This window comes from Pundamilia nyererei, unplaced genomic scaffold (genome assembly GCF_000239375.1).
Source record: "Pundamilia nyererei isolate P.nyererei 1_Seehausen unplaced genomic scaffold, PunNye1.0 scaffold00123, whole genome shotgun sequence".
NCBI lineage: Eukaryota > Metazoa > Chordata > Actinopteri > Cichliformes > Cichlidae > Pundamilia > Pundamilia nyererei.
Genome location: NW_005187524.1, coordinates 912,888 through 930,330, shown reverse-complemented (window position 1 = coordinate 930,330; position 17,443 = coordinate 912,888). Strand labels below are relative to the sequence as shown.

The window sequence follows — 17,443 nt, the reverse complement described above, 5'->3', positions numbered from 1 at the left end:
GGTTCACCTTAAAATGATAGACACCAGTCCTCGACTTATCTGTGCAAAGTGAGATAAAACCTACATTTGAACACATGTCTCTGCCTTACTTAAATCACTTCAACTGTGAATGAGGTTTAAAGTCCAGCTGAGACTGAACTCTAAAGGTTCAGCCTTTGCTCATTTCACTCCTCCTCCTATTGAGTGTTTTTGTGGGTTAATTGGAGTGTGAAAGCCCCTGATCTCAACTGGTGTTTGCCCTCTGCTTCAACACAAGCCGATTATCTTGATTTATATCTAACAAGCGTTGTGTTCTGCTACAGTACTTAACGTTGGTGATTCTGTAACCTCCTGTATCATTAGTAGTTTAGACCCTTGTTATTTGTTGGACACTGGGATATGTATGAGAAAAAAAAACTGCCCCATAGGACTTGTATATATCCAGAGGTATTAGAGTAGTACACAGAGTACGGTTTCATTTTTGAGTTAGCACGCTGCACAGAACTGAAGCATGTTCATTGCATTTTACACATAGAATTGATTAAATGACCTCTTTTTAAATTCTGATCTCTTTTATTTCTTTATGTCATGTAACATCCATCAGTCTTTCCTCCCCATGTGAATTCTGCTGATTGTTTTTGCCTTCAAATTTTACCCATTTCAGAAGCATAAACACTAAAGAGCCAGAAACATCTGGTTCTTTAGTTGACCTTTTTCAAAGAGTGTTGCTTGTAATCTGACAGTTTAGTTCAAGAGTAGTTCAACTTAAGGTAAAGACAGTCATATACAGTTTTACAGAAGATGCAATTGTTGTTTTTGCAGCCATAAAACAGAAATATTAGTGGCATCCCTTTTTAGTGTTTTTGTAACATATCATTATAATATCAATCACAAATGACAAAAAAGTGTTAATCATTAATGAAGCAGTTAAAAGGACAAAAATCTTACAGTCATCACAATATCTGCGTTTAAGTGGATAATTATTTACAAAATACTACTTTGCTACTTAAGAGAGAAATTATCGGCCTTGTCACACCATTGCTGTTGTAGACATTGCTCAATTCTTTAGTTGCTTAAGCTGCTCTGCAAATACATCCAGCCCACACTAAGAGCCAGTCAGTGCAAACGTCAGCAGCTACTATGAATAACACTTTCAAAACTAAGGAGACTGTTCATGCGCCCTGAGGCGAATAAAATTGAATTGAACTGTTAACGGAGAACGATGCGTTCAGGATCTTCACTGCTGACATGTGAGTTTAGACAGGAAGGAATCGATGACCTAAAGGGCAAAAAGATGTACATAAAATGCAAAAACATAAACACACACATATATACACATGTGACTAACAGTGTTAAATTCTGCATGTTTACCTTTGCCATGTCTCCTGCAGGTCCTGGAACAGACTTCAAAAAGGGTTCCTGCTGCCACAATTCCCATAACTGCTGATTAAAAACTTGAAAGTTTCTGCAACAAAGGAATAAATCATACAACTCTGGCAAATTAATGTCAAAAGATTGTGCTTTTTTTTTTTTTAAATTAAAAATAAATATATTAAACTTACTCATCCAGCAGAGAGTTTGTTGAGCCACTGAAGCCACTATCTTTTAGATCCTCCCACCAGTTTTTTAAAACTGAATTTACCCACTTTAGGCCAACAGTAAGATGCCTATAAAAGAAAATACAAAAAATAATTATCCTGCTGCTAAACACAATGTTATTGTACATGTGTAAAGTGTTTTATTCAGCAGGATTACTCACTCTTCATATTGACTGCTGAGGACTTTGCTAACTAAAGGAAAGAGGTCGACACAACAGCCGATGGTTATCTTTGAAGAATCCTCATCAATGCTGCAGGGAAAATATAAAAATTATTGTAGTAACACTATAATCTCAGTGTTACTAGGATATTTGCAAAACTCAGTGCTCACCATTTGCTTATGAGGGGGAGAAAGTCAACAAACACACCAGTATCTTGGATACTGTACAAAAAATATGATGTAATCAAACTTTGGAAATACTAGCAAACAAGCATTGGCGCATGTTTGAAAGCAGCCGCACGGCGCACACCTCAGAAAGTATGTCAGCAGCTCTCCAACATTTCTCTGCCACAACGTTAAAGCCACTTTGAGTCTTAGATTTCTTCCAAAAAGCACGTCAGTCAGCGTGTTGTGATCCCTCGTGAGCTGGAAAACATAGTCAGCTTTAAGTAGTTTCAGCTGCGTGTTTGCAAGAAAAGTAATTCATAAAACAATGCAAACGTCTTACTGACCTCAGTCAGTACACAGTAGTCAGCCTCTTCACAACCAGTTCTATCAGTTCCTTGGTTGTTATTGATATTATTGACATGAAATGGGAAATCCCAGGGGTCCATACTGAAAATATCCTGCTGTGTGCCCTGCAAGACTTTTGTTTCATTTTCCTTGTTTGGAGCATCACAAGTTCTCCCAGACCCAAGCTGCTTTCTTCGAGCCACAGTCAGATGATGAGTCTTCCTTTTACATGACACTACCCGCTTCACTCTGCCTGGGTTGTTCCCAGAGCGGCTAACCGGGTATCTGGATGGGGTAAAATTCCAAATATAGCTTTTAATCAAAAACAAATGGCTGTAAAAAAAATGCAAAACAGGCAGGAAATACCTCTTTTTGTTGCACTCTTCATTTGCAGCATCATCCGCCTGAATTTAAAAAGACAAAACATGGCGATGCACAAACACAGCTAGAGGCATAAAAAGCACCAGGAACCAGAAATAGATTTGTGCAACATAATGACCAACCCAGCTCACCTGTTTTGTGTTTCTCCCTTTAGGATAGCTCACTTTGTACTGTGCTGCATCATGATGCAAGCGATCCTCAACATTTTGGCTCTCTGCATCTTCAGTGTTGGGGTCCATTATATCTAAAAAGAAAGGATATATGAATGAGTTAACAAATTTATAAACACGACAAAATACATACATACTTCACTGAACTATAGAGCCTTTGCCTGAAAATCATCTAAGATCAACTTAATGTATTATTTATATAATTTTTGCTCATTTCCTAACTTTTACCATTTTTGTAAGACAAGATAAAAACTTTTAAGGCGATTAAAAAATGCATATCACAGGATTTTAGAGGTTAACAGTGTATGAATCTTGTGTTTCTGGCCATAAATGGCTACACATTGTGGACAGTGTAAACATTATCTTGTCCCCACAACATACGGGCTACACATGTCCAAATACACCGTTTACCACTGTAAACAAAGTAAGATAGTAATAATACATTTTTGCCAGTAAATCAATCATTAATTATTCATCTAATATTCTGTTTATAACGCGACACGCTGAAAAACAACATCTCCCACAATCCACTCGGCCATTGTTATCGTTCTGCACATGACGTGGTCAGGAAGCGCTCTCCAGCCAAAACAGCTGGTTGAGTTTAGCTTAGCTGTAACTCTTTGAAGTTTTTATTTTTCTGAATATATGTAATTTATTCAGAACAGAAGTCGTTTGCGCTTTTGGAGACGATCATTCACTGCCTTTAGCTTAACTGTAAGTGTTGTACAGAGGCATGAATTTCTTTGTTTCCTATTGCACTTAATGCAAAGTATTAGCTTTGAATTATCGCTAACAAGTAATTAAGCCAGGTAGCTAACAGTCAGGTAGCTAACAGCTAACCAGACAAAAAGAAAGAAGCTTTTTAATTGTGTTCCAACCAGCGGTCGAGGAAATACATGTGAAAATAAATGCGTCAGAGCATTTAAAGTGAAATAAATAAACAAACCTGTAAGCGTTCACAGTAAATATGATGTACTCACTTTGCGCTGCTTCTCCAAACAGAGATATGACAGTTAAACACTTTGATTCTTTTTACGCAACTAGCCGGCGGTACCGCCCATCATTGGAGAATAAAGCAGCCTATTCATCATTCAGCTGTTGGACTGTGCACCCTCTATCGGCTATTGACACAGTGTTGGTGCACGTTTCACAACCAAAACACACAGCTAAGAGAATCGTCAATGATCAGCCTAACTGACAGTTAATGTAACTGATAGATCAGATCAGCTGGTATAGTAGATTTTGACTCAATTAAAAAGCACGATTTTGTCTTCATGGGCTGTGACACTGATAGTGTCTTTGTTCTGGTAAGTCCAGCATAGCAGCTGCTTGCCTTTGCATTTAATTGATCTGAGGCAAGCCATAGCATGTGTGCTTACCTCTTCTGTCTTTCACTGCAGTACTGCACAATGAAAAGCAACATCACATGCTTTTATTGTCACATCATCTATTTCTAAACTTGTTGCTGACTCTGCTGTTTTGGTTCTGCAGTTTCATGGGCTGAATGGAGGTTAACTGATTTGGACATACTCAACAGAGACCAAAACACAGTATGTGACTTTGTTTATCCTAACTACTCAGCATGTGTAAACCTCCCCTGAGGTCATGTCATTTACTGGAAGGCTTTAAATATCGTCAATATTTCCACATTTTTTTATACTAGTGCCTTTAGAGTCATGTGATTTTTGTTATGAGAAGTCGGAGATCATGTGATTCAAGTGAGTGTGTGTGTGTGTGTGTGTGGCTTCTTTAATCAGACGTTTGTTCCCTGAGGTCCAGCATTAAAATGTCGCCTGTTCACGCTGCCTGTGCTTTGCTATTTGCTGCACCCCTGCTGGTGCTCAGTGTTCCTCCTATTTGGACCCAGCCAGAACAGGTGCACCTCTCCTATGGAGGTAAGTGTTTGACCTTTTCCACCTGACACATGTGGGATACAGTTTTTCCCCTTGGTCAAAGGAGCTTGCAAAGAAAAGCGTCTGGACTTCTTTAAGTTGCTTGAAGACGTTTCACCTCTCATCCGAGAAGCTTCTTCAGTTCTAAGGTCAAATGGTGGAGACCCACACCCAGTTTCACACCTTGGCTCAGGCGATTAGAGGATCCTCAGGGGTCCTTTTGTCCCTCTTTGGGGGGAAACTCCTACTAGGTTTAAATCTGGGACTCTCCACCATTTGACCTTAGAAGAAGCTTCTCGGATGAAACGTCTTCAAGCAACTTAAAGAAGTCCAGACGCTTTTCTTTGCAAGCTCCTTTGACTACGATGACCTGGATGACTGAGAACCTTCACAGACATATTTTTCCCCTTTGAAATACACACAAGTATCCAGGTCACTTGCAGATTTACAGATGTTTTGTACAAATTGCTCAATATTCTGTTAACTGACTACATCTGACTTTTTTTCAGGCAGGTTCACAGAAATATTCCCTGACTGTATTTTTTGTCATGTAGGTTGAGGACACCGTTTAATTACCTAAACTTCCAAACCTGTATCTAATGCAGCATAAAAACCCTTTTGTTCTTTTCTTATGAAGGTGAAACATGTGGTACTCATTATTGAACTGATGTCTTTATGCAAGTACCTGGCCAACTCAAGTCTGCCTTTATAATGCTTCATCTTGCCAGCAGCAAGATCAAAAGTTCCACTCTTGTAAAGTCAGCTTTTTCACATCAGCATCTTTTGGCTTTAATAAATGCACCAGTAAGTGTATCCAATGTTCCTGTCAGACAAATCTGCATCACATTTCAAATAAATGGACTTTTCTTCTTCAGGAATGCCAGGCACTATGGTAGTGACCTGGACAACCTTCAATGACACAGAGAGCAAGGTGGAGTATAGCCTTCTGGGGGCTCGGCTCTTTGAGATGAGCGCCATAGGACACGCGACTCTGTTTGTTGACTCGGGAACGGAAAAGAGGAAGATGTTCATTCACAGGGTCACACTCAGAGGCCTCAAGCCGGCAGCTTCGTATGGTGGGTGGAGTTTTTATATAGCTGACATTAGGGTGGCTGTATCTGTAGGTCCTTTATTAATTAGATGGTTGGTGGTTTGATCCCTAGCTGCTCCAGTGAGTATGCCTAAAATACTGAAACCCACCTTGGTGTGTGAAGGTTAGATAGAAAGCACTTAGGTAGAAAAAATGCTTGTACGTATGGATGAATGAGGGATGTTATATAAAGCTTTACTTTAAGTACTCATGTAGAGTAGAAGAGCACTCTATACAAACAAATCTATTCTCCATTTAGCTTTTGGCTCTCACACCATCTCATGGATCACTTAACTGTGAAACTTTTTTCCTACATTTTTTTCCAGTCTACCACTGTGGCAGTGAAGAAGGCTGGAGCGACGTGTTCTTCTTCACTGCTCTTAATGACAGCACTACGTCCAGTCCCAGGTTTGCTTTGTATGGTGACCTCGGCAATGAGAACCCCCAGTCTCTGGCTCGACTGCAAAAGGAAACTCAGCTCGGAACGTACGATGTCATCTTACACATAGGTAACTTCTACCCTTCTAGATATTTTATCATTCATCATTGTAAAAGAGGCATTAAGTTATATAAACCGCAGCTTAAGGCATTAGTCATCCACAGCTTGTATTAACATAAATCAAATCAATTAAGCCAGCTGACATCCGACAGAGATATCTAATGAGGAGGCAATATATCATTGTGGTAATTACTGTAATTACCATAATAACACATAGTCATCATTTGCACTTATTTGCTTTGAGCATTATGGGATGGATTCTGGTCACTAGCCTGCTATTCATCACTTCACTGATTAAACTGCAGAGTGTAGGTTTTTGTTGTGCCAAAGAACCTAGTTTTGATTCACTGGATCGCCAGCTTTTATAATCTCTCCATTTTTAAAAATAGGAAATAATGTTTCTTACATTTTTATTTCTCCTCAATGTAAACACTAAGTGAACTACCTCTCCCGCTGGTTCAAGAAGGCACAGCAGCACAATTTGCAACACAACTTGCTGAGGGGGTTAATAATATATTAGTTCTTAAATATAGACATCTGAGTGATCTTAATGCTGTGAAGTCATAATGTATGAATAATGGGTGAAGCACTGCATTTAGTTATTTTGTACCAGTCAAATGTCATTCATAGATTTTGTGTTTGTGTAATATTGGTAATATTAAAAGTGGGGAAAAAAACCTTTACCTCACATTTTGCAATATTTCGCTAGATATTCTATTTGGTACAGTGACATCAAATATCAATATTTTGTTAAATAATTCACGAACAAGAACGCTCATGTCATGCACCACCAACCTGAGAAAATGTTACATTAAACTGGTTCAATCAAAAAACCATCCTCCTAATTCAGAGCAAGCTAATGGCTCAGAAACAAAAACACAAATATCAATTTTTGTGAAAAAAAAATCACGAAAGAAAAAAGGAAAATGCATGAAAATCATCAAATAATAATCAACCAATCCTTGAAATCTAGTTCCTTCAATAAAAAACAGTAAAGTGTAACCATATTGGCCTTTAAGTTGACATTTCTTGTTCTTGAGTTAAAAAGAGTCAGGATATCTAAGGATCATCTGAAGTTTAAAGTGAAAGAGAGCAGCTGTTGACAAATGGCGCTTTATCACAAGCAGTTACACAAAGTTAGAGATCAGCAGATTTATGTACATCTCTGCTTCAAATACCAGTTTACATTTTTCAAGTGTGATGACTGATGGCTTAAAATGGTTTATTTATACTTTTACAATAATTCTGTCATCGCTGGACATGTTTGCTGTTGTTCAACATCTAAATCACCAAACTGTCGAAGCAGTTCTTGTAAAGACTGGTGCAGCGATCGTGTCTGTGCCGGGAATAAGAAGATGGAGAGAAACTGTTTGATTTAGTTTCCCATAATAACAGAAAGCAAGGAAAAGCAAGATGATGTAATCCCCCGTGAAACTATAAACTGTCATTTATACATTTTGGGGTTTTGATGATAGGCACAGTCAGACTAGTTGTCTCCCAGTTTCTAGCTGCGTTGTGGTTTTAGCTTCATTATGTTCAGCTTCTTTATATCTAACACTAGAAACGAAACAGCAAAATGCCAAAACTACGTAAGAGTTCAGCTCTCTTGAAATAAATTCTGACAATATAAATCTAGTGAAGCTGATTAGATGGTACTGCTTGGGGAAACTTAATCTGCACATCTTGTTTTTACATTATGCTGGCAAAGAGTAAAAATCATGTAAAAGATTCTAATCTATAGATTTTATGTGCTTGTTTTACAGGAGACTTTGCCTATGACATGCATGAGGTAATTTACCCTTCTATCTTTCCAGTCTTGTGAAATGTGATCAAACCTGCACCTAGTTTCAATTAAGGTCACTGACAGCAAAGTTCTTATACTCTTAAAATCACTCTGATATATCCCTGATTCCAATAAGACAGAAGAGATAAGCCACTTTACCTTTCTCTACTGCACACCACTGTTTGTCCTCAGGGCATGTGAGAGCTTTCAGCTGTGGTTGGGACATTAGCATTGCTGTGAAACGCCTTAAGCCCGCAGTGAAAGATGAGAGTACGGATTGTGTCGCCCAAGTATTTCATGAATAAAAGTGGTGCTACTCAAAACCACAGATCTTAAGTCCCAATAACATATTGGCTCATATGAAATCCTCACAGCTGTCACCTTTCATATTAGAGGACATAACCTTGTCTCGGATGCTAATATCATTTCCCTTAAATAACTTTGCGCGTTATTAATGCTGTTTTTTAATAGGGAGAGAATGTAAAATGCAATCATCAGGCTGCTGCAAAAATTAATAACCATAATTCATCTGAGCTGTGTTCTCAGCTGGAATGTGCAGGCACCACCTGCGGCTTCGCTGATATTATAAATAGAAAAACAGAGAGAGAATTTAGCCTGAAAGGTCGTTAATGGCTGTGGCAGGTAAAAGCCATCAGAGGAGAAATGAACCGCGGTGTGCTTTGAAAGCACCGCAGACAGTATTGGGATATTTAAGACGAACTCTTCAAGTTCCATTGAGGTTTATTTGGTAGCCTGTGCTACGTTCCTGAAGCATTCTGGAAAATGGACTGAATGTGCAAAAATGAACACTGTCTTAACAGGAAGTTCTTTGACATCATGTTTAATGGCTCAATGACACTGTGTGATTCCAGGATAATGCCAGGATTGGGGACGAGTTCATGAGGCAGATCGAGTCCATAGCTGCCTACGTGCCCTACATGACCTGTCCCGGCAACCATGAAGCTACATAGTAGGTGAAATTCAACTGAATCTCTCTGCTGTCTCTCTCATTCATACGATGCATCCATAGGTGGAAGTCAGGCACACGTTCATTACAAAAACACGTTCTTTCTCACACAGCGTCTGTTTGTCTGCTGTCTGCCTTCAGCTCTGTTTTTCTTTTTCTTTATATTTGCACCACATTCTGCTCACAGAGCCAGGAGTGTAATTAATGGGTTTTGGACAGAAAAACAGCAGTGCATGCTATATCTCAAGGCTAGCCCCATCAGCTGCACTTTTTCTTCTGCAAAATAGAGAGCACACTCGGTTAGTCCTGAAAAGTCTTTACTGTACCGTTTGAACAGATGGGAGCTATTTTTGTCTCCGAAGTCTGGAGCAGCATTAGGAGCCACCAAGTTCTAAACAAGTCAACACTGTCCAAAACTAACATTAGTCTGACTGGGAATCATCAGCTTAATATCTGTTTTTGAGTTTCCAGAGATGGCCTGCGGTGGTGGGAACTGTCAGTATTTTCACTCACGGTTACCAAATGTGCTCTTTGCATCTGAGTGTGGGAACTTATCTGGATGAAAACACAAGACAAAGCCTTAGTTAAATGGTAAAATCTTAAATTAAAGTAAACTATTTCATAATTTTTCAAACAAAACCCTGAAACATTGCTTCTTCTAGCTTCTTAGATGTCAGGTTTTACAGCTTTCCCTGATTTTATCTATAACACTTTAGTAAATCACATATAATAAAGGCTTTTGTGCTGTTTTGGAGATACCAAGCAGTCTGAAGGAGTCAGCTTGGGTTAAAGAAACTGTGCAGTAAATAGTCAGTGAATGTTTTAGAGCAAAAGAGCCATATGTAATAAAATAATCTGCAGATTAATTGATGATAAAAAAACCCAGCTTACAGTGCGACTCTACATGCAATCATGTATGCATAGATATTATTCAGTGGGTTGCCCCCCATTAGCTTCATAATTACAACTCGACAATTCTCCCTTATAAAATAAAAACCACATTATTACAATATGTCACTTAACTGTTTCAGTACATTAAATTACACATTTCTTAGTTATAGTTAAAGTCAGACTTCTATAGACATTCATATGGTTTTTATCATGAGGATCAGCAGCGAATTGATCCCTGAATTCCAACAACATCTGCTGGAGTTAGAAACTTTCAGTGGTGTCTGATCCTGCACCATAATATTTACTTGCCGCTTCTATACGGGGACCGTTCTCACTCTCTTGGCTTTGCCATGTGTAATAGGACTACTGTCTGCCTCTTTATTAAGGAGCTGCTAACAGTAGTCTCTTTTTCTTGGCGCTGCATCCCGACATAAGAACCTGATATCAAAAACCAGCTCGGTGCATTACATAATGCAGCTCCCCCCCCGCCCCCTCTTCTTCTATACCTAAATATGTGTTTCGTTCTGTGGTGTCGTTCAGAATCCAAGTATACCCAGCAGCTGGGCCCTGCTTTTCTTCCTCACTTTCTGTTGTGCTCCGTCTCACTGTACTTCTCTGTTACTCTCGCTTTCCAACCTCAAAACCTAATGAGTTAAAGGCGATTAAAACGGAGCCGACCACAAAGGTTTTCAGTCAGCATTCCAGCTGCATGAGAACAGCCGGTCCACGGAAGATGCTAAGGCCCCAGTCAAGGCTGTCTTTGTTCACCAAGATGAGCACGTGCTTCAGCAGACTAACGGTCATCATCTGAAACAATGATATGCTCCATGAATATTACAACTGGATCCTTTAAGTTGTCATACTGCCTGGATTTAGCCCATCAGATGATGAAAGGAAAGAGTTGACGAGCAGGGAAAATCTTACTGGGCCAGTTGAAGCAGACGGGTTGTTCTGAATTTGACATCCAGATTTCTATCTCAATGTCCATTTAAAAAACCCACACATTTAGCTGGAAAGATGACAATCTGACTTAGAATGACTCACATTATTTGCTGAACTCCCATACAGATCAATGACACAAATGAACGCTTGTCATGTCTGTGCTAAATTACATTTCCACTGCTGAACTACAGACTTGATAGCTTGTTTTTGATTTAGTTTCAGCCAGTGAATACATTTCCTGTATGTCTAAAAATCCAGTGATTCAAAACTAAACAAAACAGAACAAAAAACCTTTTTCTGTGTTCCCAGATCCTTAAAATGCCTGCTCATACCCTTTTTAGCCACAAGATGGGAGTATGAACTTATATTAGGACTCTTCCTTATTCACCACAGTGATCACATTTGGCTGTGAAATTTCAATCACAGCAGATTTGTTTGGGATAAAGAGCTCATCCTTATGCTTTTACGTTAGGGTGAATGACTTAAGTAAAGATTTTTTGTATTATCTATACTAAAAGATGAAAAAATGTCCTTCATATAATAACTTTGAAATAAAGTTCGTACCTATAGCTATTTTTAACATTTTAAAGGTGCCATCTGTAGGATCAGCCTGCCATTGTGCACATGAAATGATGTTGAAACAAGCGGCTCACACACTGACCTTTGCTGGGTTATCATGCTGACCATTTAAACCTGACCTCGGTGCCCACCCAAACTACAGGTGACATTACTTTAAGACTTATTCAGCATTAGTTAAGAGCTCTGTGATCCTCCTTTTGGGTCCTGAATCCTGGCCTTTAACCTCTGACCCTGCTGCTCTCAAGTTACCCCTAACTCAACATTACCCCTAGCCCTACATTAAACTTGTCAATTCAGGGATCTGCTACCCTACTCTGGCTGCTGCCGAGGAAATTGCCTCTTTTTCCCACCTCCCCTACGTGAGATAAGAAAATAATTGTTCCCATCACCTTGCTTAGTTAATGGCCTGTTGAGAAGACTGGCTGCTGCCTTCTAAATTAAAAACTGTGAAAAGAGTGATTGGAGTCTGGGAGAGCTTCCCATGAATTTTTTTTTATTTTTACTCTTTTGCGTTGTAAAATTTGGAGATGCTGGTTTGATAGTGTTTTAGCATCTCTCGAGTTTCCAATTAGTATGTGTCTGTTTCATGTAGTGCAATGAGCAGCGATGGACTGATCACTTTAAGTGTCCGGCTATATCTAGATCAATAAAAACCGCCATGACTCGGTGGTGAAACCACTGCAGGACTACCTCAAAACTGGATTCCTCTGATGACTGCTGGATGTAAAATGACAGTCTTCTTTTAAAACGATGTCATGGTTTTAAGAGAGGTATATTTAGAGACATGTTCTTGATTGACAGCTGTGGCACTCTCGGTCATGGTGGCTCCTACTCGCTTATCCCATGTCCGGCTCCACCCAAGCTCCCTCATGTTGACCAGAGTTTGATTATCTGGCTCCACTTGCTGACCATGATTTTAAGCTTCAGACTATTCCATCACTAAGCTATAGGTTGATGTCACAGAGGCTACTTTGCGTTTCTGCCCAGCCTTTAATTTAGAGAGGGATCCTCTGATAGCTTGCATGTAACAGTGTTTATAGTTCCTTTAAATATCTAGGACCTTCCAGGAGGTCTTAGAGGTTGATGGTTGTTTTCATCCAATGAGGTATAACTCCAAGTCTTCTGCCAGGTTTAGATGACAAATGAAAAAGCACATAAATCAAAAGAACTGCACCAAATGCAGGGGCTTTTTTTCCACGAACAGCTGGTTTATTGTATTTCAGAGAAAGCTTGGAATTATCTTAAATCTATTCTGAATGGATTGCAGTTTTTCCAGGCGCTGGTATAATCATCTCAAACTACGAGAAAGCAGCAGTTTGAGGTGCTAAGTGCTGCTTCTCATTTATTCAAGGAATGTAGAGTGCACGATCAGTCCATCTCATTGCATTTCTCGCTATATTGTTTGTTCACAGCAACTTCTCCAACTACAGGAATCGCTTCAGCATGCCAGGCCAGACCGAGAGCCTGTGGTACAGGTAAGGGAGCTGCTTTAACAGCAATCAATTAATGCACCGAAGCAGGTGAACGAATACAAAAGCATGTCATTGCAAGCCCTGCACACAGCACTCGTGATGAGTAATTCATTGTTTTCCAACAGCGGGCCCATTTGAAGTGTCATGTTAAGTGTGTCAAACGTCCTGCTGTATTTCAGTAAGCATTAATGAGTCAGCAGAGGAGTATAGAGCTCTCTTAGTATAGCTTACTTCTCCTATCTCACACACTGAGACTACACAAAGGAGCTATACATCTGACAGGTGTGACTCATCGCCCACCACAGGCCTCCTTCTGTCAGACAGTAAGATAATACAGTACATTGCTACACCACAGGCCAGCTGCCCACTCTCTGGGCAGGGCTGCTGGCTGAGAGCCTTCCACTCATGTGCACAGTTAGGAGGCAAAGAGAAACTCCATCCAGGCAACTGTCTGCAACTGGAAACTGTTCATAACATTAAGCACACATGTACAGTGGCACTCTTCCATTAACCCTACAGCACGGACATGTAAGCACTCACAGTACAGTGCGGCCTTTTAAAGAGCAGTTTAGTCTATTTTATAACGATATGTGAGTGACGCAACGTCGTCTGGAGTATTTTTCACACTTTGCGGTTTAAAGTGAGACCTGCTCTTGCTTATCAGATGACTTTTAACACGCTTCCTCTCCTGGGTCAGTGCCGTGTATTATTTTAACAATGTCTCTGCAGCTGGAACCTGGGCTCAGCGCACATAATCTCCATTTCCACCGAGGTTTACTTCTATCTTGACTTTGGCCAGGACCTCCTCTTCAAGCAGTACGACTGGCTGGAGAAAGACCTGGAGGTTAATGACCACAACAATTCCATCTGTCCACTGTGGCTAAGTCCTTTCTTTTGTTCCCACACTTGCTTTGACCTCTTTTTTTCTCATTTTAAGACCAAGGTCATTTTATATCATTATAATATTCAGAATTCTCATTTCAGTGAAAGTAAGAGCATGTTGCTGAATTTGTTTCCCTGTTTTAATGTGACACATGTGTGGCTCCACTTTTGTTTCATCTAGGAGGCCAACAAGCCCGAGAACAGAGCAGTGCGTCCTTGGATCATAACCATGGGGCACCGGCCCATGTACTGCTCTGATGATGACCAGGATGACTGTACTAAGTTTGAGTCCTATGTATGTAAGAGTCTGTTAATTTGTTTACATTGCTACAGTGAGAAATGGTTTATATTATATAATAATTTTTCACAATTCATTGTGTAGGGCACTTATTAATGTAACTCCCAGGCTGATGTTTTTATTGTTGGACTAGAGTAGCTTTGGATGATTTACAATCCCCACAGATAATACGGTGTGTGAAAGAAGATGTTTTAACTCCTTCGCTCCCCCTTTGAAGATTTTCCTGATTGGCTGTCCTTTGCAAATACAAGATTGAACAAAACAGAAGTTGGGCAAGCCCGACTTGTGTTCCTCATATGACAATATTAAACATTCAGATTAATCTGAAGGCTGAGCTTTGGTTCACATAAGCTGGGCTCATTATTTAAACCTTTGACTATGTCTAAAATTTTATAGAAAAATGATCGAAAACATGTACAGACAGGCTGAATGTCTAGCTTAGTAAAGGGTGATAGTGCCACCCATACCAGTGCCTTGTGGGGTATGAGAGTGGTGTTGTGGTGTTAAATTCCAGACTCTTTACTAGTATTATTCTGTATTACCATATCGGTAATTCACTCTATAGGTGTGATGTAATTTTACTACTGCAAACGTCATGTTGTCATTACCTTAAAATACCGTGAGCCTTGGCTTTAAAGAAGCTGCTGTTAATTGGGAGCTGTGTTCCCGGTTATGTAAACAGCAGCATGTTTGTGTTGTTAAACATTTTATTTTTATCACATATTGTTATTTGCAGGATTTATTTTCACAGCCTTGCTTTACACTTAAATTGCCCCTGCTAGGAGACAAGACAAGCATGTTGCAGACTGGCCAGTCCACAGAACCCATAAGCAGCACGGCGTGCTGGCATAATCACTGTAATTTGGAGCAAATAGTTTCCACCGGGGCTTGCTTCTCTCAACACTTGGCATTGTTGAGAGTGAGGCAGGCACAGGTAATGGATGCCTGCCAGATAGTGTTTCACCCAGCAGGTAGTGGTTTGGATGTTAATGCCAATTCATATTGTCATTATACCTCTCTCACCTATGTCTCAGGTCCGTCTGGGAAGGAATGACACAAAACCACCGGCTCCAGGTCTTGAGGATCTATTTTACCGTTATGGTATGCTACCTAGTCTGTGGGTGTTTAATATTGCAAATTTGCACACTTAGACTAATGTCCTAACAGCAGAGCAAACCAAACACCAGGCCTTCTGTCTGGCTGAAATGCTAACAGCCTGTTTTCAAAATGTTTTTCCTGTATTACGTTTCTCAGACTTTTCGCTCGGTTTTAATTATTTAATTTGTGATGAATCGCTGTCAGGTTTTGTTTCTCTGATCGTAAGGTTTGGTTGTTTGTTGAGAAATCTGCAAATTAAATAGGCACAGGTTCTGAGGAACTTTCAGTTGCACCACTGAGCTGTTTGTGTATGCTTCTCATCTATGAAAGGTTTTTTTTTCCCCCCCACAGGAGTGGATGTGGAGTTGTGGGCACATGAGCACACGTATGAGAGGCTGTGGCCTGTGTATGGTGATAAGGTCAGCTGGTGCATTCTTACTTCACCCCATCCTTCATCCTTGCTTTCCCCTGTTGTAAACTAGTCTTCCAAACTTATTGTGCTTTGCTCCTTGAAGGTATTCAATGGCAGCAGAGAACAGCCTTACGTGAACCCCAAAGCTCCAGTCCACATTATCACAGGCTCTGCTGTGAGTAGTTTCACGTCACTGTGTCACTGTTAACATTTTTGTGTGCAGGTCAGTGCACAAAGTGACAGTGAAATCAACAGAAATGCCGTTATGTATGGTAAACAGCTCTGTCTGTGCAGCAGCTGGTCTGCTACATGAGTTTAGTACCATCTGTTGGTCTGGTTAACTCTTTTCTGATGTGGTGGTGAACAGTGCAGAGTACACTTTGTCATCCAACCACAGAGGGATTAGTCATTGGGATATTAAAATGCAGACAGACTCACACCGAGGCACAGCCGCAGTTGTAAATGTCAGAGTCTGAGGAAGGCATGTGGCTCCTATCTTAAAGGCTCGGTGTAATTCCTGGTTAATCTTCTGCAGGGCTGCAGAGAGAAGACTGACAAGTTCAATCCAAACCCCAAAGAGTGGAGTGCTTTCCGCAGCAGAGACTACGGCTACAGCCGTATGCAGGTGGTCAATGGAACCCACCTGTACTTGGAGCAGGTGTCTGATGACCAGGTGAGCACACGAGGAAGAATGTGTGAGTGCGATTCATTTTACGACCAAGGAATATTGCTCGGATGATGACAAAGACTTTTCTGTGTGTTCCAGAATGGGAAGGTGATTGACAGCATATGGGTGGTGAAAGAAAAACACGGCTTCTCTGCCTGGGTATGAAGACTGTCTTTCTTAAAGCAAATGCACTTTGAGCCCAAAACAAGTACTTTTTGCCTCCAAACCAATTATGCAGTGATCATAAAACTTATTCCTGCTCATTTGATTTCACTGAGCCTTGTGCAATTTTAAAAACACCTACCGTACTTTTTGGACTATAAGGCACACTTAAAATCCTTTATATTTCTCAAAAATTGACAGTGCACCTCATAATCCGGTGCGCCTTATGTATGAATTCTGGTTGTGCTTACTGACTTTGAACCGATTTTATATGGTACACGGTGCTCAAAAATCTGTCAAAAAACGTTTTAGTACGATTTTGGTAAGCTACGAAGCCGCAACGCTTGATGGATTGTCGGAGCATTACGGCTACCATAGTCAGGAGCCTTGTGGAGTAATCTGGGTCCAAAACTCCGTCTTCTTCAGGTCCCAAAGTCAAATGAACACTGCGGCATCACTGAGAGTTGAAAACTGTCTAAATTCTTTCATCTTTAATAAAATGATCAGCGTTGCTGCTTTACCAGGTGTATCAATTAAGTTTAACTTCCAGGCATCCATGAAAACAGAATCTATTAAATTTAACAGTTAGAAGTTAGCAGGAAGTTAGCTCGCTAGTTTCCACCTAAACATGATATAGCATGTTCTGACTGAGAGATTTCTGAGAAAATTTAAACGTACAGCTCTGTTATCACTTCCAACATAAATGAAGACAGAAAACTAAACAGCAGTGACGTTTGTAGGGTTACTGAAGCTGGGCTAGCTGGTATATAATGATGTGCTACGTGATCGCTAGCGACACAGCTATGTTAGCATAACAAACACAGTGAAGCTGGAGGATGAACGCTAACCTTTTTCCACTCGAAAGTTAATGTGAGGGTTCCTAATGGTTAGAGACAAATGCAATCGCATGGCAGGATGCTGTAAACGGACCAAACTTCAGTCAGGAGAACTGAGATAATCCATCCACAATACCAGGTTAGTCATTCATATACTGCAACAACACGGGAA

At 40.2% G+C, this 17,443-nt stretch overlaps 2 protein-coding genes across 7 annotated transcripts; one reads left to right on the top strand and one right to left on the bottom strand.

The window, feature by feature from the left end:
- Positions 1-532: 532 nt before the first annotated feature.
- Positions 533-4,237, bottom strand: LOC102200412 (KATNB1-like protein 1). Of its 4 annotated transcripts, none has more exons than XM_005742755.2 (10): positions 4,181-4,237; positions 2,763-2,875; positions 2,617-2,654; positions 2,250-2,535; positions 2,048-2,163; positions 1,909-1,959; positions 1,739-1,828; positions 1,542-1,646; positions 1,351-1,444; positions 533-1,258 (listed from the first exon to the last, which is right to left on the bottom strand). In XM_005742755.2, exons 2-10 carry the CDS (start codon positions 2,868-2,870, stop codon positions 1,217-1,219), a joined length of 930 nt encoding a protein of 309 aa, XP_005742812.1. In that variant the 5' UTR covers positions 2,871-2,875; positions 4,181-4,237; the 3' UTR covers positions 533-1,216. The 4 variants fall into 4 exon arrangements, with proteins under 4 accessions (XP_005742812.1, XP_005742810.1, XP_005742811.1 ...); XM_005742753.2 differs by lacking the exon at positions 4,181-4,237 and adding an exon at positions 3,782-3,989; XM_005742754.1 differs by lacking the exon at positions 4,181-4,237 and adding an exon at positions 3,748-3,793.
- acp7 (acid phosphatase 7, tartrate resistant (putative)) lies at positions 3,356-16,608 on the top strand. Of its 3 annotated transcripts, none has more exons than XM_005742757.1 (15): positions 3,356-3,515; positions 4,293-4,351; positions 4,559-4,696; positions 5,569-5,769; positions 6,110-6,292; positions 8,046-8,071; positions 8,938-9,035; positions 12,857-12,919; positions 13,646-13,760; positions 13,980-14,093; positions 15,131-15,197; positions 15,546-15,613; positions 15,710-15,781; positions 16,142-16,279; positions 16,373-16,608. In XM_005742757.1, exons 3-15 carry the CDS (start codon positions 4,588-4,590, stop codon positions 16,436-16,438), a joined length of 1,320 nt encoding a protein of 439 aa, XP_005742814.1. In that variant the 5' UTR covers positions 3,356-3,515; positions 4,293-4,351; positions 4,559-4,587; the 3' UTR covers positions 16,439-16,608. The 3 variants fall into 3 exon arrangements, with proteins under 3 accessions (XP_005742814.1, XP_005742816.1, XP_005742815.1); XM_005742758.2 differs by lacking the exon at positions 3,356-3,515 and adding an exon at positions 4,015-4,108; XM_005742759.1 differs by lacking the exon at positions 4,559-4,696.
- The last annotated feature ends 835 nt before the right edge of the window (positions 16,609-17,443 follow it).